The sequence below is a fragment of the Entelurus aequoreus genome, linkage group LG20, assembly GCF_033978785.1.
Source record: "Entelurus aequoreus isolate RoL-2023_Sb linkage group LG20, RoL_Eaeq_v1.1, whole genome shotgun sequence".
In the NCBI taxonomy this organism is placed as follows: domain Eukaryota; kingdom Metazoa; phylum Chordata; class Actinopteri; order Syngnathiformes; family Syngnathidae; genus Entelurus; species Entelurus aequoreus.
In genome coordinates, this window is record NC_084750.1 from 34,904,463 (window position 1) to 34,927,295 (window position 22,833).

The window sequence follows — 22,833 nt, forward strand, 5'->3', positions numbered from 1 at the left end:
ATATACATAATTTTTTCAAACTTTGGAAGTATTTCTGTGTCATGAATCAGACATATGATAATAGCTTCAGTATAAAGGCAACTTGTTTTTCCACACTACTGGTACTTTAAATAATATCGTGTAAAGAACTGCAATTGCATGCGTTACAATTTTTTCTGTCAAAATAGCAATACATTAATGAAGAAGAAATGTTTTAAACATTCGTTCCAATCTTTCCGGGACACTTAGAATGGCGTGGCGGGCCAGATGTGTCCCCCGGGCCTGGAGTTTAACACCTGGTCTACATGATCGCATGTTTGCAATGTCTGCTCTCAGGCTGCAGCTGTCGATTATTAAAGTAATCGAGTTATCTATTAATTAGTTTGTTTGATTGATCACGTAATCTGGTACCGGTCCTGTCTGTGACGCGGAAACATAACATAATTTGTAAATAACCGCATTTGTTCTGACCTAACTTTTGCCTGTCCCACAAGAACACACCAATAAGCTTGTTCATGGATGTATAATACAACTCCTCATAGGAAGTCACCATTTGTTATATATTTGTTACGTGAGACAATGCACGTGAATGAACACATGTAAATGGGCCATGTCCACAAAAAGTTAAGTTATACACTACCAACCTCAGACATAAACTGTACAATAAAATACACAGACTCAGATATAATAATAAAAATTGAATAAAATGAAGACCCATATAAAACAGTAGGTTGCTCTCTGAGCACAGCTCAGGACAGATCAAGAATACATTCACCATAGTCGTTAAATAGAATAGAATATAATAGAATATAAAGTACTTTATGGATCCCTGGGGGAAATTCAGCACCACAGTTCGCTCACAATAAACAATAAACACTTTGTATTTATATTATTCACATGTAAAAAATACCTGTCTATTATATAGCATTATTCACATGTGAATAATATAAATAAATTATATTATACATTCAAGTCCAGTCAAAAAGGAATATATGCATTATACAGTCTGATCGCTGTCGGTATGAAGGACTTCCCGTGTCGTTCCGTGTTGCATTTTGGGAGTCTTAGCCTTCCACTGAACTTGCTCATTCTCTCCGCCAGGTCCGAGTGTAGTGGGTGGGAGGTGTTGTCCATAATGGCTAGGAGCTTTGCTAGACTTCTCCTCTTTGACACCACCGCCAGTGAGTCTAGCTCCACTCCCACCACATTACTGGCCTTCTTTACCAGCTTGTCCAGCCTGTTTGCGTCCCCCGCTCTCAGTCCAGTCCCCAGCATCCACGGCGTACAAGAAGGCGCCCGCCACCACCGACTCGTAGAACATCTTCAACATCTTTGTACAGACGTTGAAGGATCCTAGCCTCCTGAGGAAGTAGAGGCGGCTCTGTCCCTTCTTGTAGAGTGTCTTAGTGTGTTTTGTCGATGTGTACTCCGAGGTATTTATAATCCTCAACTATGTCCACATCGACCCCCCTGATGGAAACCGGGGTCGCCGGAGTACTCCTCCTCCTTCCCATGTCCACAACCAGTTCCTTGGTCTTCGTCACATTGAGCTGGAGGTGGTTCTTTCCACACCATGTGACAAAGTCCTCGACCACTGCCCTGTATTCCTCCTCATTACCATTTTTAATACTCCCCACCATCGCAGAGTCATCAGAAAACTTCTGAAGGTGGCAGAACTCTGACTGATAGTGGAAATCGATGGTGTAGATGGTGTAGAGGAAGGGGGATAGGACTGTCCCCTGTGGGGCCCCGGTGTTGCTGACCAGCCTGTCAGACACACAGTCCTGCAGTCGCACGTACTGTGGTCTGTCAGTCAGGTAATGAACAACCCAGGACACCAAGGGGTCCTCCACCTGCATCGTCTCTTAAAGTGCATAAGGCAGATGGTGAGGCGCTATAGTGGTAAATTGTTGCATATAATAAGTGTTCTGAAAGAAGAAAATACACAGCTCCCTTGGCCTCAAAAGTGAAAGTGCTGCTATTATTTCACATAGCCCTATTGCTGTCATGATCCGTGGCCCGGATCATGTTTTTGTTATGTTCTGTTAGTTTTGGACTCCCTCAGTTCCTGTTTGTGCACCTCTGGGTTTGTTTTAGTTTCCATGGGGATTAATTGGGTTCACCTGCCTCTGGTTAGTGGTCGGCACGCTCAGCTGCTGTCAACCACTAATAGAGAGCTATTTAGTCACCTTGCTCGCCACGCTCAGTCTGGCTTCATTGTTTGCTGTATGCAACAGGCACGTAGGTTCATGTCTTGTTTCTATGTTTGTTGATTCCTGTGCTAAATTTGTATCTTAGCTTCACGTGCGATCGGCACGCAGCCCTTTGGTTTGCTTCCTGTTTTTTTTGTATGTGTTATGATTTACGAAAATTAAATCATACCCTACCTTCACGCTTTGTCCGGAGTTGTCCGTCTGCATCCTTGGAGAACGACCCAGCATAAAGATGCGACCCCCGTGTGACAATTGCACAAGTTGTTGGCATTAACAGATGTTTACGCATGGGAAATAGCATCAAAAAAAGCACACATAAGTATGTATGAAATATTGCCCAAACTTAGGAATACACAGCTTTTAGAATAGAAATAGAAAGACATAGAAATCCATTAGAGCTAATGGCAAGTATATATAGTTTTATTATAAATCTATGCTCTTGTCCTCGACGATGACGCATCACATATAACGCATTAGGTATGTTAACCAAAAAATAAGCCCACAAGCTAGCGAAAATTAGTATAAAAACAATCTTTGGAGAATTTTTTTTTTTTTTGGCAAAGGACAAAAGGCCTGGCTCCCACTTATTCAGCTTAATGGTGAATTGTAATTTTTATGCACTTTGAGACACTTGTGATTTAGGGCTATATAAATAAACATTGATTGATTGATTATTAAACTGGTCTGTGGTGCAAAAAAGTTTGAGGACCCCTGGTGTAATTTAATAAAAACACACTTTATAAGCCCTATTGTGTATTTTACAGAAAACAGTTGAAATAAAGAAAAATGTTCTTAATTGTCATAACTCTTTTGTATAATTTTTTATAATAAATGCACATCATCAACATTGAAATTGCACTTTTAAAGTGTGTGCATTAATAAGAATACAAATAAAAATTGTTCTGTTGTTCTCCGCCACATAGATCACTGTCCCGACCCACACACCTTTGCTCTCATGTGCGCTCTATTGCAGTGGCCTTGCGAGAGCTATGGTTACGGATTTAAAGTTGTGGGTACTCCATGGGATCCAGATTTTTATTAGTTACACTCATTAAGCAATTAATCAAAGCATCCATCCATCCATCCATTTTCTACCGCTTATTAACAGAATATAAATCAAATCTTTTTTTTTTTTTAATGGAACTAATCGATTCAGTTGATTACTGAAAACGCTCCAGAGAAACACACGCACACACACACACACACAAGCGCTATTTACATCAACAAAACAAAACATGGCATGGCCCTGCGGATTGAGGAATAACACCACCTTTTAGACGTCCACACTGGATAATTTAAAGTAACGGCATCTAAAAAATAGTATAAAACATATGATAAAATATATGTAAAAATAAAATGTAAATAATACATTAACAAGTTAATCAAAACATATCATTGAGATAATTATAGTAGTAATAACAGCAATAAATTTAACACAATAAAAACAAAAACAAAAAATATAAAATGTAATAACAATAAAAAACATAATGTACCATGTATGATAAGAAAGGCTAATGATGTCGCTCTACACAACGCTTAAGTGGGAAAGCCTGTGTTTATCCACTTACAAAACTGGACTATAGAGCAGACCTGGGCATTCTGCGGCCCGCGGGCCGCATCCGGCCCTTTGTACGTCCCTGTCCGGCCCGCGTGAGGCCAATTATAAATTACAAAATAAATTTAAAAAAGTATCTATTTCGAGTGTGCAATACAACGGTGCTGCTTTTGTTTTGAAAAGCGTTATTTGTATTACTTCCGTGTGGACGTATGCTCGTGCGCGCAGCGGCAATCACAAATACAAAATAAATTAAAAAAAAACATCTTTGTCGTGCGTGCAATACAACTGTGCTGCTTTTATTTTGAAAAGTGTTATATGTGCGTATGTCCTGTGAGGGAAGGCGCACAGCGACAAGTGATGCCCGGTTATCCCCGAGACGCTAAAAAGAGAAAAGTTGATGACGAATGGCGTGTTTTAAAAAAGACATGGACTGCCAAGTAAAGGTAAAGCCGTGTGCTTATTTGTGGTACACATGTTGCTGTGTTTAAAGAATATAGTGTAACGACCTGCTGAAGTAGATGTTGTCTTCTTGAGTTGTGTAAATTAGAAGTGAGACGTGCGTGTGGAAGGAACGAGATATGTTGAGCTGTGTTAGTATAGCTTGCTCAATAAAAGTTTAAAAATTGCGTCAGACTTGCTGTGCACTTCTTCTGGACGCTACAATTGGTGTCAGAAGTAAAACTTTGCGCATACTGCACTGCTTGTGTGCTACGTCATCGGGAGGTACGTGCCACGTGAAGAGCTCGCCGCAACGAGAGAGAGAGAGAGACAGAGAGAGAGAGAGAGACAGCGTTTACAGGTGCAGCCACGCTGCTTGCCACGGGGGGAATTCCGCCCTCAATGAAGACTCCCAGGTTTGATGGCAAGGCGAACTGGGAGGCATTTCATCCCACTTGTGACATCAATTGTAGCGTCCAGAAGAAGTGCACACCAAGTCTGACGCTCTTTTTAAACTTTTATTGAGCATGCTATACTAACACAGCTCAACTTATCTCGTTCTTTCCATAAGGAAAACCAATCCTCACTCCTCATTTCCGCAACAGCAACGCTTCCTCCTTCTTCGCCAATCACCTTACAGACGTGCTACGTTCACAACAAAGAGGATGCAGGATGAAGTGACAGAAATTGAAATTTTTGTATTGTAATATACATCAGGAAGTGTTGTGTAAGAAAGTGTTAAAAATAAAACCATCAAAAGCCATCTGCTTTTGTATAAAGATAAGTTAGGTTAAATGAAAATATTATTATTATTATTATTATTATCTATCTTACGGTATATCAAAAATAATTTGTGCAAAATTTAATTGAAATATTGTCGGTGTGGCCCTCCAGCAGTGCTCGGGTTGCTCATGCGGCCCCCGGTAAATATTAATTGCCCACCCCTGCTATAGAGCCTTTACAATGTTAGACTTAATTATTTATTTGCGTACAATGCTGCAATTTTGTTCACAAAAGTTTTTTCCTCCCACAGCAGGCTGTAAATTTAGTTTTTTTGAAAATGTATTATTTGTACCAGTATAAGCAAGTACAAGTCTATATATAATGTAGTAACAGACAAGTTCATAATGTAATATGTTCAATATTTACCGTAATTTGGTCATTTTATGTATTACCGGAACTTCTTTCCTCAGTGCATTTATTTTTCTTTCCATAGCAACACACTTCCAGCAACAAATGTGCGTTTCTACTTCCGGAAACAAATGCGAGTGTGTTGTAATCATGTAATCATCAACTTCACCAGGCAGCTCGACCAAACAGACAACTGTCCATCGAGTGAGTCACTTTAATATTGATCATGATACATTCTGCACACCATGCCTGTCCTTACAACTACATACACTGTCGAGCTGGCTGTGTACAAACAAAACATGAAATGTGGACTAAAACTTTACAGATACTGTAATATGATTGTTCATATTTTTCAGTCAGTACAGATTGGCGTATTATTGCATTGTGTTGTGTGTTACAAACTCAAAGGCGATTAAGCTGCTAACGCAAAAGCTATCTTATCTCTTGCCGAAGCTATCTTACAACTACTGCCTTTACATGCCGTTCCAAGACAATGTCTTACTACGCTAGAAAAAGAGTTCCTCAGTGTTCGCTCTTACAATAACAATGTCACTATTTCTTGGTTATTATACAGGTTACAGAACGTAAATGAAGTATTGTTGGCGGTTTATAGATGTACGTATTTTTAAAGTGATTTAGTGACAACACGGATCGCTCCCTTTTGCTGCATTGCTGGTCACTAAGAACAAGCCGCGTTTAACCAATTAGAATTGTCTCTCATTATAATTGTGAACAATCCGCAAAATTCCCCCAAAAAAGTGCAGTTACCCTTTCAGTGTAAAAAAACAAAATATATAAATCAGAGCCAATGAAAAGTTTTGCTTATGTTTAATTATTTTGAAATATTGACTTTATTTAGTTTGAAACATTGTATGTAATAAAAGGAATAATGAAATAACTATTTAATTTATGTTGTTACAAAACCATACTGTGTTTTTGTCTGATTAAAATTGTGAGAAAAATGTTGTCATTCAATAATCTTGAAAATTTGACGTATCAGCATTGGTATGACCAATACTACCCTTGTAACTACTTGGTATTGGATTGACACCCATATTTGTAGTAATGGCAAAAACTAATGTTAAAAAACAGGAGAATATCTGCTTAGTTCGTATAGATGGAACCATGTTACAACAGAAAGTAACCAACTATTGACAGTAAATTAGAAAGTAAATTGACAATAGTTTTAAGTAAATAATACAAAAGAAAATGATACAATAAGCAGGCATGTGTTTTTTGCGTCTATAATCGGAAATCCGTCTTTTTTATCTCTGTAAAAATATATACAAATATTTTCCGTTTTTCTTTGTTTTTTCCGACCTACAGTCGTGGTCAAAAGTACACATACACTTTACATACCAAAAGCACCTTATTGCAGTGAAACTTGCCAAGGGACATGTAACCAAATATATTGCTGTATGTATACTTTTAAGCCAGCCGGTTTGGTCACATTTTCTTGTTTAAATCGGGGTCCACGTTAATCAACATTAAACTGCCTCAAGTTGTTGCTCAGATTAAATAAAATGACAAAACTTTTATTCTACATATAAAAAGTGCAACATTAAACAGTTTCAAGTCAACTCAGCCTCAGATTAACTTTTCTTTCCCCCCCAGCCTTTAACCCTGGTGACTTTCACTCAATCTTCATGTTTTTTGCCAGAAAAATCAGTTTATCCACATTGTCTGCGGAAAGAGCAGACCTGCTTGCAGTTACAATATCTCCAGGTAGTCCCTGGCTAACTTGGCAGTAAGAGGATATATGGGCTCATTGTTCTTCCACCATAAAAGTGGGTCAAAATCTAGTTTTTAATGCAATATGGTCTTAAATCTGCTGCTATAAAAACACCAACGACATTTGTTATTGCTTTAGTCCTGCCTGACTCGCAGAGGAGAGGCTGCTTGAATGCGGTGTTTACACCACGCTCGTATTTCTCTTCGTTGAAGCGATGTTCACTTGGGGGTGGTGACGCTTCAAATGGGTTAGCATTAGAGATGTCCGATAACATCGGCCTGCCGATATTATCGGCCGATAAATGCTTTAAAATGTAATATTGGAAATTATCGGTATCGTTTTTTTTATTATCTGTATGTTTTTTGTTTTTTAAAAAAATTAAATCAACATAAAAAACACAAGATACACTTACAATTAGTACACCAACCCAAAAAACCTCCCTCCCCCATTTACACTCATTCACACTCATTCACACAAAAGGGTTGTTTCTTTCTGTTATTAATATTCTGGTTCCTACATTATATATCAATATATAACAATACAGTCTGCAAGGGATACAGTCCGTAAGCACACATGATTGTGCGTGCTGCTGGTCCACTAATAGTACTAACCTTTAACAGTTCATTTTACTCATTTTCATTAATTACTAGTTTCTATGTAATTGTTTTTATATTGTTTTACTTTCTTTTTTATTCAAGAAAATGTTTTGAATTTATTTATCTTATTTTATTTTATTATTATTTTTAAAAAGGACCTTATCTTCACCCTACCTGGTTGTCCAAATTAGGCATAATAATGTGTTAATTCCACGACTGTATATATCGGTATCGGTTGATATCGGTATCTGTAATTAAGAGTTGGACAATATCGGAATATCTGATATCGGCAAAAAGCCATTATCGGACATCCCTAGTTAGCCTGTTTGACGTGTTGTCAGAAGCATACCCTACCGCTGCTGAACAATGTCGGCAAACCTCCGTCCTCCATTGTTGTATCGCACCGCAAAGCCAAAGTGTTCCCAAACGGGAGATCTTAACGAGGCAAGAGGGTCTTCCAGCTCTGGCTTTTACATGTTGAAGTAGCCCGGTCGCTGCTAGCATGCCGTGTGTTGTGCCTCGGTGTGCATTGTTTACACAACGTGGGGTACGCTACTTAATATGTCCGTGTGGAAACTCGTTCGGTACACCTCCGAACCGAACTGAAACCCCCGTACCGAAACGGTTCAATACAAATACACGTACCGTTACACCCTTAGTATTTATAACAGTTTCCCAGACCAATTGTACTATTAATAGTCGCTACGGAGTGGGGTGTGCATGCGCAAAATGTGTTTCTTATTCCTAGGCGGGACGTAAAAGAAAATAATTGAGAAGCAAAGCGCTAAATCATCTTATTCTCTATCACCCCTGTGCGTATGAGTTTTTAAGAAGGAGATATACGATGCGTAGCACCACCTGTACATCGTTCTAACGAAAAGCTACATTCAAAGACAGTCCCTTTATGAGCGAGGATGAACAAACAGGTAGCGCCAAAGGTATTTGTGGTGGTCCAAATTGATTTGTTTTGGGCCGCTACGAATAAATGAATGTATGGGCAATTTCAAGACTTCAAGATTTTTTATTGTCAATTTTTCTACACAGGCTTAAAACTGATTCTATGCTGAAAGACAACGTTACTGTGGCACAGCAATTGCTATAGTTGTGTGCATGTGTGCGCTTGTTTGTCTTAGTTTAACACACACACACGTGGGGATGGCGTGGTGCGGTTGGGAGAGTGGCCGTGCCAGCAACATGAGGGTTCCTGGTTCAATGCCCATCTTCTACCAACTTAGTCACGTTCATTGTGTCCTTGAGTTGTGTCCACTTCACCCTTACTTCTGATGGGTCGTGGTTAGGGCCTTGCATGGCAGCTCCCGCCATCAGTGTGTGAATGTGTGTGTGAATGGGTGAATGTGGAAATAGTGTCAAAGCGCTTTGAGTACCTTAAAGGTAGAAAAGTATAACCCATTTACACAATGTGTGCATCCAAAATGTTTGTCTCAGAATGCTTAAAGACAACTAGAGTTGGGAATGCCTGCCATCTTGTGTGTATCTTCTTTTAGTTACCCTTTCTTATGTCATCCGATGTCTTCTCGTCTGTTTCTTCAGAATGCCTGCAGCTGACGGCCCAGCCCAACAAAGACTCAACAGTGACGGTGTCAACTAACCTGCCCTTGGAGTGTGCCGTTTGTATAATCAGCGGGGTCAACGACACGCAATTGTCCTGCCATTCAACCCTTGCGCTGGTGCCTGAGAAGGAGGTCAAGCTGCTCTTCAACTGTTCCCAACCTGTAGAACAGGCGTACGCAGTTACCGTCACTCAGATCATAGGTGAGTTAACAGATTGATATCAGCTTGTTATGCAAAGCTTTGTTTTAGTTTGGCAATGCAAATTCAATGATTTTGTACATGTCTGTATGCATTACTTTGGCTCCAGACAAAGGTTTAAGGTTATTTATAGGGGTGTAACAGTACAAGTGTTCAAATTTGGACTTTTTGGTACATAGCCTGTGGTTTGTTACAGCTCCGTACTGATTTCCTATCCGGTACAGACCCCCTGGTTTTGTAAAATTGGACCCCCAGTTCCTGTATGATCCCTTTGACAAACAGTACCTTTTTTTTTAAAACTATACAGGCTATTTTAGGTAAGATTTTAACATTACAATAGACATACTCTGCTTCCCCCCAATCCTTTTGGAAATTTAACAATTTGAGAAAAATGTGTGCTTATGGTTATTTAATATGTTCCAGATAAATGATAAGTTTTTTTTATTGGACATCCATCCATCCATTTTCTACCGCTTGTCCCTTTTGGGAGCGTGGGGGGTGCTGGAGCCTATCTCAGCTGCATTCGGGCGGAAGGCGGGGTACACCCTGGACAAGTCTCCACCTAATTACAGGGCCAACACAGATAGACAGACAACATTCACACTCACATTCACACACTAGGGCCAATTCTAGAGATGCAAAAATATTAAAATGTCATATTGGGACGGCGTGGCTCGATTGGAAGAGCGGCCGTGCCAGCAACTTAAGGGTTCCAGGTTTGATCCCCACTTCCGCCGTCCTAGTCACTGCCGTTTTGTCCTTGGGCAAGACACTTTACTCACCTTTTCCCAGTGTCACCCGCACTGGTTTAAATGTAGATTAAATACAGTATGTACTGGAGATAACAGGTTTCACTATGTAAAATGCTTTGAGTCTCCAGAGCATGGGTGTCAAACTCTGACCCGCGGGCCATATTTGGCCCGCCGTGTAATTTCATTTGGCCCGGTACACCGCTAATTCTCATACTTGCCAAACCTCCCGGGAGACTCCCAAATTTCAGTGCCCCTCCCGAGAATTGTAACGTCCCCTTTTCAGCGATACAGGTTACACTGAGGGTGGCCGTATAAAAACCTTTAACACTGTTACAAATATGCGCCACACTGTGAATCCACACCAAACAAGAATGACAAACACATTTCGGGAGAACATCCGCACAGTAACACAACAGAACAAATACCCAGAACCCTTTGCAGCAGTAACTCTTCCGGGATGCTACAAGGTGTGTGTGTGTGTGTGGGGGGGGCTGGGTTTGGAGGTAGCGGGGGTGTATATTGTAGCGTCCAGGTGTTGTTCCGGATAATGCACCCCCGGCATAGAATGCACCCCCTGACGGGAGTGTTATATCAACTAAAGCCCACACTTAAAGTTTCCACGTGCAAGATTGAATCTATTTAAAAAAGTTATTTAATAAGAAACCAAAAGTGCAAAAACAATAATGTTCGTGTTGGAGGAGTTGTGAATTAATTAAATATGAAATCCGTGCTGCAGTCTGCAGGTGTACCTAATGTTGTGGCCCAGCAGCGACTGCAGCACGGATTTCATATTTCATTCATTCACAACTCCTCCAACACGAACATTATTGTTTTTGCACTTTTGGCTTTTTATTAAATAAAGGATGGCTGTGTTTCCTACTAGTCTAGACTGAAGCAGTTTTATTAATGTTCATGCACTTTAAAGGATGGCTGTGTTATCTACTAGTCCAGACTGAAGCAGTTTTTTTATTTTTGTGCCTTTCTTTTTATTTGCACATTTTTGTTACTCATACGAATTTATAGTATACTCTGGACTGAAACTGTGTGCCTTCATTGTTTTTGTAGCTGTTGTTTTGAGGCATGTTTAAAAAAAATTATAAAAAATGCACTTTGTGAAAGTCAAAGTACAGTATTTCCCATAGTTGTAGTGGGTATCAGCATTATTTCAGGGAGAGCATGTCCCACATTCCAAGCTGCTGTTTTGAGGCATGTTAAAAAAAATAATAATGCACTTTGTGACTTCAACAATAAAAATATGGCAGTGCCATGTTGGCACTTTTTTCCATAACTTGAGTTGAAGTTGTTCTCTTATTTTGGAAAACCTTGTTACATTGTTTAATGCAGGGGTCGGCAACCCGCGGCTCCGGAGCCGCATGCGGCTCCTTGACCACTCTGATGCGGCTCGGCTACATACATGCCGACCCCCCCGATTTTCCCAGGAGACTTATGGATCTCAGTGTCTCTCATAGATTACTCCCAGGGAAAAAATAATCCTATTTACACTCTTAATACTAAATAAAGGGCGTGCCCTAATTGCACTGCAGTGATTGTCCTCTACAGCATTTACATACAGCGTGCCAGTCCAGCCACACGTTGCATGTTGTTATTACTTGCACACACAGGAGACAGCAAAGCATACTTACTCATCAGCCACACAGCTTACACTGACGGTAGCCGTATCAAACAACTTTAGCATTGTTACGTTACAAATATGCGCCACACTGTGAACCCACACCAAAAAAGAATGAAGAACACATTTCTGGAGAACATCCCACCGTAACACAACATAAACACAACACAACCATTACCCAGAATCCCATGCAGCCCTAACTCTTCCGGTCTACATTATACACCCCCGCTACCACCAAATCCCCCCACACATCAACCCCCCCCCCCCCTCTCCGTGCGTTGGTTGAGCGGAAGAGTTAGGGCTGCATGGGATTCTGGGTATTGGTACCGTCAGCGTAAGATGTGTGGCTGCTGAGTTAGTACGCCTTGCTGTCACTTACGTGACCAAGCTGAAACTGCATTCTACGTGTGGTCGAGCAGGTACACTGTTAGGGCAGGCTGTAGAGGGCGCCAAATACAGTGTCATCACGCTCTGGTATTCGGGAGTCTCCCGGGAAAAATGAGAGGGTTGGCAAGTATGACGCTATCAAGCGCCATTCATTCAAAACTCGCGGGCTGCACTAACATCAAATTTCCACATTAAAGTGCGTGCCGGTGCATGTGTCGGAGACCCCTGGTTAACATAGCACAAAGCATTTAAGCTTTGTATGCGGTGTTTTTCATTTTAAATTTAAATTTTTTTTTTGTGGCTCCCATTACTTTCTTTAATTTGTGAAACTTGCCAAAATGGCTCTTTGAGTGGTAAAGGTTGCCGACCCCTGGTTTAATGCATCCAGCGGGGCATCACAACAAAATTAGGCAAAATAATGTGTTAATTCCACGACTGTATATATTGGTATCGGTTGATATCGGTATCGGTAATTAAGAGTTGGACAATATCGGAATATCGGATATCGGCAAAAAAGCCATTATCAGACATCCCTACTTTAAATGTATTCTTACTTCTTAAGAGCCACATTATTGTTATTTAAATGTTGAAATAAATGTATCCTCCATTTTAATTTGTCATGGGTTTAGAATAGAATACAATAGAAGAGAATAGAATAGAATGCTTTATTGTCATCAAACATGAGAACGTGACACAATTACAGGTGGCTACTCATAGATACAGTTAAAATACAAGACAAACAATAAATAACATGTTGAAAATAAATATGATCATTAATTTAAAACGGTAATACTAACCATCAGGAGTTTTACCGCGGTTTATTATTAAAACAGTTAATCGTTGCATTGGGGACCAAACACTGAGCCTTGAGGGACACAATGTATTTAATGGGATGGAGCAGAATGTATGTGTGTTTTTGGAGACGTCTTAGAGTCCGTTGGTGAGGCAGGATATGAACATTGAGAGCGCAGGACCAGTTTTGCCGATGTTATGCTGTAGATGGTGAATAGGGATTAAGTGGTCATGGAGTGGTCAATAATATCAAATGTGTCGCTGAGGTCAAGAAGGAGCAATATGAAGAGGGAGACTGAAGCAAGCAAGAGGTTATTGGTGACTTTAAGTAGGGCTGTTATAGGTGCGAAAAATAGATTCTTTGTGTTATTTGGTTTCATGTACCTGTACCATTTTCTTGCTCAAAATCAGGAATCAAGTTTTGTTTTTGAATTGTAATACCACATACTTTACATATTAAACATACAGTACATGTATCAACATTTTGGTCAAATACACTAAAACCAATGTATTCATATTATCTGTCTCTCTTGTCCAGCCTGCACAGAGGACGCCTGCAGCACCTCGACAGTAGAAACTCAACCATTACTCCTCAGTGAGTTTACCAGAACCTTCATCTGGCAGATTCAGGCGCCTGCAAAGATAGTTGTGGGTCTTGATGTTCTCAGAGAAGGACTGCGGGAAACGTCAAAACCATGCGATAATGGATATCAGTATTCAGTGGACACGCCTGGAACCAATGGCAAAGCAGACACTCACTACTGCACAGGGGGTTCTGTGACCCATTTGGACCTGTTGAGTGAATCTGTTGTGTCTCTGCGAGTTCAACCAAAGACACAGGTGGAATCTGTGGTGTTCCAGGCCTCTGCTGGAAAGCTAAGTAAGAAGTTTATTAAGATCTATAATGTTTATTTTATGATCTGTGCATGTTACTAGAATCAGTTTCACTACACAAACTAGTTCTTACATTACGATTTAGTAATATTTCAAATATAATATAGGCTATTGCAGGACGAGCTATTTTAATCAAGTCTATCAGTAGATCCTAGGGGTGTGAATCTTTGGGCACCAAACTTTTCTATCTGATTCCGATTCCTGGGATGACGATTTGATTTAGAATTGATTCTACACAATTCCTGATTCAAACCGATTCGCGCTATGTATTATTTTGTATAATAATTATAATGAATCTTTTTTTTCAAAACAGGTTAGGAAAGCTCCTTCTGTTTTTATAGAAATGGCCTAAACTCGTCTTTTTAAAATGTATTCTTACAATAAATATACTGTTATATTAGGAATTTATGGTTATAGGATTATATATATAGGTTATATTTGTTTTTCAAGTTTTAGATTGATAGATAGATTGATAGATGTTGTCATTCCCGGTCCAAATTTACAGCACAACAAACACATTGGGTAACACAAAAAGCAACTTACGTTAAGCAAGCTGAAGTGTCTCTGACCATCTCTGGGAATCTCAACAGTGTCATATATATATATATATATATATATATATATATATATATATATATATATATATATATATATATATATATATATATATATATATATATATATATATATATATATATATATATATATATATATATATATATATATATATATATGAAGAAACAGTGTAAATATGAATACAACAAAAGTCCATACTTTGGTTAAGGTTTGTACACTTTGAACACAATACAAAGTAATATGCAGTACTATATATCAAACCACATAACAAGTGCCTGATATATCAACTACAGTATCTATGTTAAAAAAAAAACAACAAAAAAAAACAGTCTAAACCACAAGCTGCTGTATGCTCTGCTCTGCCAACATGCGGACACACACAGTGTGACTTTTACTGCGCAGCAAGTGAAGTGGAAGGCTATGCCTCGCCATCAAAGTTTCGCCTTGCTTTCTTACCTGCAGGCGCCTGAATGAAGCATTCGCCCACAGAGACGTGGTTCGCACCCAGAGGCATAGTTAGCTTGATATAAATAATTATAAATTAAAAAGTTTGCGTATAGAGGGGTTCGTAAAATTGAGGTTCCACTGTATGATTCTTTTTAGGCCTACCATAACTCAGGGTAACCATAGCTGCTAGTAAAAGTAGTTAACTAATTTAGTCACGTGGTTAAAAACAATTAATGAATTATGAAGTGAATGTTTTATGCGGCCCAGCGTCACCCAGAGTCTACTTTCAGCGTCTCCCAGGTAAATTGGGTTTAAGACTCCTGTTTTAGAATATCAAAAAAAGCTCTTTATAGTGATTCTTATTCTTTGCGTTGTTTTTGCCATTCGCTGGTGGTCTTTGAACGTAACCCCTGCAAGCGGGGGATCTACTGTGCTGTACTACAATAGACACACACTGAACACATTGAGATATACCCAATGGCATCATAGAATAGGGCTGGGCGATTATATGATCGTAATCGTTGATCACAATTAATCTGAGTTCGATCAGCATATTTCCTTGATCAAACATGGCGAAAAATGTATTTTAGAAGTTACCGCAGTAGTAAATAGTAGTGAAGCACGGAACAATCCGTCTTTATTAACCGTGATCCTGTGTGTGTCTGTAAATGTGTATGTGTTCGTGTACGTTTGCGTGTGTTTTTGTGAAAGTGTTCGTGTTCGTGTATGTGCGTGACCTCCCGTTCCACCGTCGCGAATGTCAGGCTTGTGACGGCGTAATTAATGTTCAATCGCATTGTGCCTCTGCCCCTTACGCAGCTGGAAGTGATGCCCAGAAGAACAAAATAAAGAACTATGACTAACACTAGCATAGAAGTTGAAACACAACATTTAAAAGGAGCAGCAACTTTACTTTCACTATCTGCTGCATCTCACAAATAATCTTGCCACGAATGTGGACTCGCAGGCACTCAGAGAACGTCTGTATTGGTCCCGACTGGGAAAATCAACACACCCATTAATTTAATCAGAAAATGCATTTTTATATCCAAATATTTTTTATCAGACTTTTTGTTTGTCTGCAGAGATTCAACTCCTCTGATATAACATGTACTAAAACACTCTGCAGAAACTTTGTGTTCTTTTTGTTTGTTTGTGGATAAAAAAAAACATTTTGTTCCTGACGTAATCATAAAAAAAAAAAAGATTTGTTGGTACACAATATTTTGCAGTACTTCAAATTCAAAATTATATTTTCATTCAATGAGATACTGAATTTGAGTTTTAAAAACTACACAATCTGGGTCACCGCTTGTTTGCCAAAGCACTGGTGACTGATGTTGATGTATACAAGTAATTAAATACCACAAATAATAATTTACCATTTGAAAGTGTTGTTTTGTAAATGTTAACATGAAAAAAAAGTCTTATGGTATTCACACCACCAAATATGCTTTGTTTACTGCAGAATGTTTGCGATGAAAACTAAATAACTTTGAGAGGAAAAAAAAGTTGTTCTCTTTACCCCCACAAAAGAAGCAAAACTGTGGCCCTAAAACCAGGTACGGACCGAAGCGTGGGTTACCTGTATCGTTGCATATCTAGTAAACACAAATAGAAACATGAACAAAGAGCATTTATTACCTCAATCAAACATGGCGGAAATGTCTGCTACAAGATACTGCAGTAGTAAACAGTAGAGATGCGGTACTCTGTATAATCCTGCATGGGACAATCTGCTTTAAAGGCCTACTGAAATGAATTTTTTTATTTAAACGGGGATAGCAGATCCATTCTATGTGTCATACTTGATCATTTTGCGACATTGCCATATTTTTGCTGAAAGGATTTAGTAGAGGACATCAACGATAAAGTTTGCAACTTTTGGTCGCTGATAAAAAAAGCCTTGCCTGTACCGGAAGTAGCGTGACGTCACAGGTTGAAAGGCTCCGCACATTTCCCCATTGTTTACACCAGCAGCGAGAGCGATTCGGACCGAGAAAGCGACGATTACCCCATTAATTTGAGCCAGGATGAAAGATTCGTGGATGAGGAACATGAGAGTGAAGGACTAGAGTGCAGTGCAGGACGCATCTTTTTTTGCTCTGACCGTAACTTAGGTACAAGCTGGCTCATTGGATTCCACACTCTCTGCTTTTTCTATTGTGGATCACGGATTTGTATTTTAAACCACCTCGGATACTATATCCTCTTGAAAATGAGAGTCGAGAACGCGAAATGGACATTCACAGTGACTTTTATCTCCACGACAATACATCGGCGAAGCACTTTAGCTACGGAGCTAACGTGATAGCATCAGGCTTAAGCCCGTGATCTATCTGCAGTTAACTGCAGATAGAAACAAAAGAAATAAACCCCTGACTGGAAGGATAGACAGAAAATCAACAATACTATTAAACCATGGACCTGTAACTACACGGTTAATGCTTTCCAGCCTGGCGAAGCTTAACAATGCTGTTGCTAACGACGCCATTGAAGCTAACTTAGCAACGGGACCTCACAGAGCTATGCTAAAAACATAAACTATCCACCTACGCCAGCCAGCCCTCATCTGCTCATCAACACCCGTGCTCACCTGCGTTCCAGCGATCGACGGAGCGACGAAGGACTTCACCCGATCATCGATGCGGTCGGCGGCTAGCGTCGGATAGCGCGTCTGCTATCCAAGTCAAAGTCCTCCTGGTTGTGTTGCTACAGCCAGCCGCTAATACACCGATCCCACCTAAAGCTTTCTTCTTTGCAGTCTTCATTGTTCATTAAACAAATTGCAAAAGATTCACCAACACAGATGTCCAGAATACTGTGGAATTTTGCGATGAAAACCGAGCTTTTTGTATTGGATACAATGTGTCCGAATACTTCCGTTTCAACGATTGACGTCACACGCATACGTCGTCATACATAGACGTTTTCAACCGGAAGTTTAGCGGGAAATTTAAAATTGCACTTTATAAGTTAACCCGGCCGTATTGGCATGTGTTGCAATCTTAAGATTTCATCATTGATATATAAACTATCAGACTGCGTGGTCGGTAGTAGTGGGTTTCAGTAGGCCTTTAATAATTAAAAAAAGAAATTGTGATAATAATCGAGATCGGATAATATGAAAACATTAATCGTGATAAAAAAATTTTGCCATATTGCCCAGCCCTATCATACACTGTCATGGTCATTTTGCTTTAACAGTGCTAACTTTTAGTATTATCTTTCTAAAAATAGATTTTTTTCTTGTGTTGTATCTTACTAAATTTTGCAGGTGTAGCTAATATTGTGGCATAAAGTTTAAATCCAGTAAATGTCTGCTTACTGTCTCTTCTATAGAGGGTCGAACGGTGATGGTAACCATTGATTCCAGCACCACGCTGGTGATCAGCAGGGTCTCGCAAGAACCAGAATGTGAGCTATGCTACGGCGTTGACGCGGCTCGCACCTGCAGCCAGTCGGGAAAAACCTTGACCGACGTTCAGAGTCTCTCGCTGGAGTTTAGTTGCCTCAAACCTCAAGAGTCCTACAGTGTGGAGGTGAAGAAGACAATAGGTGAGCATATTTGGACAAGTCCAAGTTGATAATATCATCAGTTTTTTAGTAACAGCTTGTTAAATGCTTACACAGTACATACTTAGTTCATGAAGAAAATATTCAAATAAATAAAAATCCATTAGAATAACGCACAACCTTCATAAATACAAATGCATTGTTTGAACCCTACATTATCAACTTATTAATATACAGTACAGGGTGTCATTAAGTGACCTATGATGAATTTTGTCTTACCTGACTTCTAAATGTTGTTACAATGTTGGATACTCGAGTTAAACAATGCCAAAGCGTCAAATCATAAGGTTTGTTCATTTTGGCATGAGCTTGCACACAGTTTTTAATGCCTCTGTTTGTGGGATTTTGCAGTCTGGCAACATTGTGAAGTCTCTGTGAGACTCACAGCCAGAGGGTGAGGACGTCCCCCTCTGGCTATGAGAAAACACAAAAACAGTGAGGAGTATTAGTAAAAGTATTATTTTCATCTAATCTTGACATCCGCATAATAACACTGATGTGCGAGATCAAGTGACAAATGTTGCAAAAAGCAGCTTTTTCATGCAGTCTGGATTGATTGGTGAGCGTGCATGTGTACCTAATGTTGTGGCCGGGTGAATCCATATGTTTTTTTAGTTGTGTTTTTTAACAGTGTCTGAAAAATAAATAGCAGTGACAACTTCAAGATATATATTTACACAGTGTTTTGAATGATACATTATGATACTTTTGGAGAGGGTGGAGCGTGGTTTCATTTGCAATCTAGGAACGCCTTCAGTACAGAATTGAGAATCTTGCAGACAGGCTCAAAAAGTGACTGTGGAGCAAAACTTACGCAAAATTTACACCCAAGCATATCCAATACATATTATTTAGACCACAAGGAAATGTTTTAAATGTATATTAAAATCATCATAGGTCCCTTTAGGCTAAGCATCAAATGTACAAACATTATACAAAAATGTTTAATTTAATTAATAATTAACTTAATTAATTAACTTAATTAATTAACTTAAATTAAATGGTTTAAATTCAATACATTTTATAAAGGATAATAATATGTATAATATGAATAAAAAAGATTACGCATTTAAATATTAATATAATAATATTATTTATATTTTATAAAATCAAAAAACATGATATATAAGATTATTTGTACAATGCAATATATGCATTTTTGCCTAGACTTTAGTGACACCCTGTACAGTAACTACAGTCTTTGTTCACTGCTAGTTGTTTAAAAATTACTATTTTTACAGCAGTCATATTTGACAGTTTAAAAAATATATATCAGTGGCAAGATTACAAAAAAATCCATCACTTTCTCTATAATTTTTACAATTTTTTTATTATTATAGAATTTTTATAATATCATGATTTGCATTTCCTTTCTTAGAGTGTACGGAGAATTCTTGCACACCTGCTACGGGAGAACTTGATCCCAATCTCATGAAGGATTTCAAAAGAACCCTCAAATGGGACATTAACGTCCCAGAGAGAACTGTCTTAACCTTGGAACCCTCTAGCGGCGGCCTGAAGCAGTTGTCAGTGCAAGATAAATGTCAAGATGGCCCCCAGTATTCTGTGAGCACAACAAGAAGCGATGGCCAGCTCAAGGCCAACAGCTACTGCAGTGGTGGACCGTTGTCCCGTCTGGATCTTCTTGGATTGACGACCGTGACTGTGGAGGTGCCCCAAGGACAAGAATTGGACAGGACAATATTTACAGCCAAAGCAGCGCCCAGAGGCAAATGTCTTGCATGCCAATTTTCTTAACATGATTTTGACACATCATTGATCAGGAATTTTGTATCTAAAATCTGGTATTTCTTCATCCTCAGTTGGCAAACTGCTGTCCGTGTTTCCTGACCCAGAAACCAACATTATTATCAGCAGAGACACTGTCGAACATGACTGCAGTGTGTGTGTGGACAAACCCCCGTCGCAGAAATGTGATCCAAAAAAAATAACCCTGAGCGAACACCGAAATACCTCAGTCGAGTTCACTTGTCCTAGCCCTGAAGATGTCTTCACTGTGGAGATCAACAGAGAAATCGGTACGTAAATATTAACACCTGACATTAATTTGTTGTACTGCATTGAAGAGTAGATTTACTCTCAAATTTGCCATGCTTTTTTCATTTCTTTACAGCCTGCATCCACTTCACTTACTTTAGTAAGGTGCAGATTGTAAAGCGTTATGCTCATACTGCTTAGTTAAGCTGGTTTCCTACACACCTTGGTCATGTTTTCCAATGATTTCTTTAATTTAATGGATATAATCCGCTACTTTTTTTCAACACTATTCTTCATACTCACTTTCTTGAGAGCCATGGTTGGATAAACAAAGTATTGTCTGGTTATCTAGTACTAGCTAATGCTGTCATGTCATGCGCGGGTCTTACAGGGTTCACTGTGGAATTCACTACACCAACTATCGATAGGGAGGTATCTGTGGCTGGCTTATAACCAACATTTTTGCTTCCAATTTAAAGTTAAAAATTGGCCCAGAAACTGCTCCTATCTCCAAAACAATTGTAACGTGAGGCACTTGCGAGTAAAGGTACCACTGTATTTAATAATTACAAAATACACTCGTACAATTTAAATCCAGGGTTTCCCTTAGATTGCTGAGATACCTGTGGGGGGGTGACTAGGTGGAGTGGTCATATAATTTGCATAATTTTCTAGGTATCATATTTTCTTAAAAAAGGCTAAAAAAAAAGGTTTTACATACATTTAAAATCAATCTGTTATTAATTGGTAATAACATATATTTGTTTAATCGTTTTGCTCAATTTTTTAAATTGTTGCTAGTTATTGCACACTTGAGTTTTTCAAGTTTCTACAGACCTCCAATATTTTTTGTGACTTTTTCTACATTAAGAAGGATAAGCAAAAAAATTACCTTTTTCTGGTGTTATTGTAGACTGCACTCGTTTACAGACTCTTCACATTTTTTGCCGGACTGGATGCACTTGCGAAATTTGGTGAGTTTTCATGCATGTTAAGGGCCTCAAAAATGCGATGGGAGTGTTAGAAATAATAATAAACAAAGGAATTACCATAGGGCCTATGCTGATTTTTGCTGCTCGGGGCCGTGTTAACCGTGTCCATCGTGGCAACAGCGGACAGGGGAAAACACGTAATGACGCCCAAAACACATGTAACTTCACAAAACACAACACGCAAGTGTGGAGATGGTGCACAGGAATGTCCAAAACTTACATAAACCCCAAAACGCATGCAATACGTGGACAACACAACGGAATCGGCGAATGAGCTGCAAAAACTTCCCAATCCTTTAGTTGGTCTATTTGTCATAATTGAACTCCTAAAGTCAAGTACTTTTTGCAAAATAAAATGTACCCTGGTACTGTGTGAATTTGAACGCTAACATTAGCTCATTAAATTGGTAGTTCTATAGTTTTGTTGAAAAAAGTGTAATAAATACAGAAAAAAGCATGCTATCTTTCGGTTTCATCGCACTTTTTGTTGTTTTCCCAGTATGGCATGTGTTTTAGCGATTCTTGTGTATTTTGGACAAAAGAACAGCGCTAAAATTTTTGCGTGTAAAATAAAATGCTTCTTTTTCTTTTTTCAACGTGTGTAACGTTCCACCGTTTTGATACTTAAAAGTGGTCATTGAATACACAGCCCAGGAACTCCTCTCCTTTCTGATTGGTAAATGCCCACTGTTTCCTGGTCAGGCACCTCAACTTATCTAATTTTCCGCTGAGTGGAGGCTGTATATCCTCAATTTTCACACAGATCCTCCCGCCATGATGCCCCCGTTACTCTGCTTCAGATTGGCTCAAACTTGTGCCCAATCAGAAAGGAGATTTGATTTTTTATTAAGGATCCTTATTAGCTGGTTGCCACAACAACCCACTAGTCTTCCTGGGGTCCACAAACTCAATACAATTACAAGTAAAAGCATATAATTATAACTACACAATACAGAAAAAAATAAAAGCATCAATAAGAAAACAAGCAAACAATTTACAGTCACAGAATAATAATTACCATATAAATATAACTACACAATACAAAACCAAACAAAATCATCAACAAGCAAACTAATTTAAAGACTCAGATAAAATATTACTTTCCTTTTAAAAACCTGTTTACTTTCAATGCCGTTGAGAATTCGAGGCAGGTTATTCCAGAGCGATACAGATCTATAAATAAAAGATTTCCGCAAAGCATTCTTCCTGGGACGAGGGAGTACAAAATGCCCCTCACTAGATGCCCTGGTATTATGATTATGTATAGTGCTACTGTGAACTATTTGGGCCATGAGAAAAGCAGGAGTTTTACTACCGGTTGCTGATTTGAACAATATTAGAGTATTAGCTGACAACCTGTTCTGCACTGTTA

The 22,833-nt window shown here is 39.0% G+C and overlaps 1 protein-coding gene across 2 annotated transcripts in view; it reads left to right on the forward strand.

The window, feature by feature from the left end:
- cdcp1b (CUB domain containing protein 1b) overlaps nucleotides 1-22,833 on the forward strand; it is a 64,529-nt gene that overhangs the window by 16,893 nt on the left and 24,803 nt on the right. Inside the window, exons 1-6 of one of the 2 annotated variants that reach the window (XM_062030015.1) lie at nucleotides 5,420-5,523; nucleotides 9,199-9,420; nucleotides 13,517-13,858; nucleotides 18,238-18,453; nucleotides 19,850-20,200; nucleotides 20,295-20,510. In XM_062030015.1, coding sequence (XP_061885999.1) covers nucleotides 5,451-5,523; nucleotides 9,199-9,420; nucleotides 13,517-13,858; nucleotides 18,238-18,453; nucleotides 19,850-20,200; nucleotides 20,295-20,510 — 1,420 coding nt within the window. In that variant the 5' untranslated portion in view covers nucleotides 5,420-5,450. Of the gene's footprint in view, nucleotides 1-5,419; nucleotides 5,524-9,198; nucleotides 9,421-13,516; nucleotides 13,859-18,237; nucleotides 18,454-19,849; nucleotides 20,201-20,294; nucleotides 20,511-22,833 lie in introns of those variants that run through there. The other variant, XM_062030017.1, reaches the window with a different exon arrangement.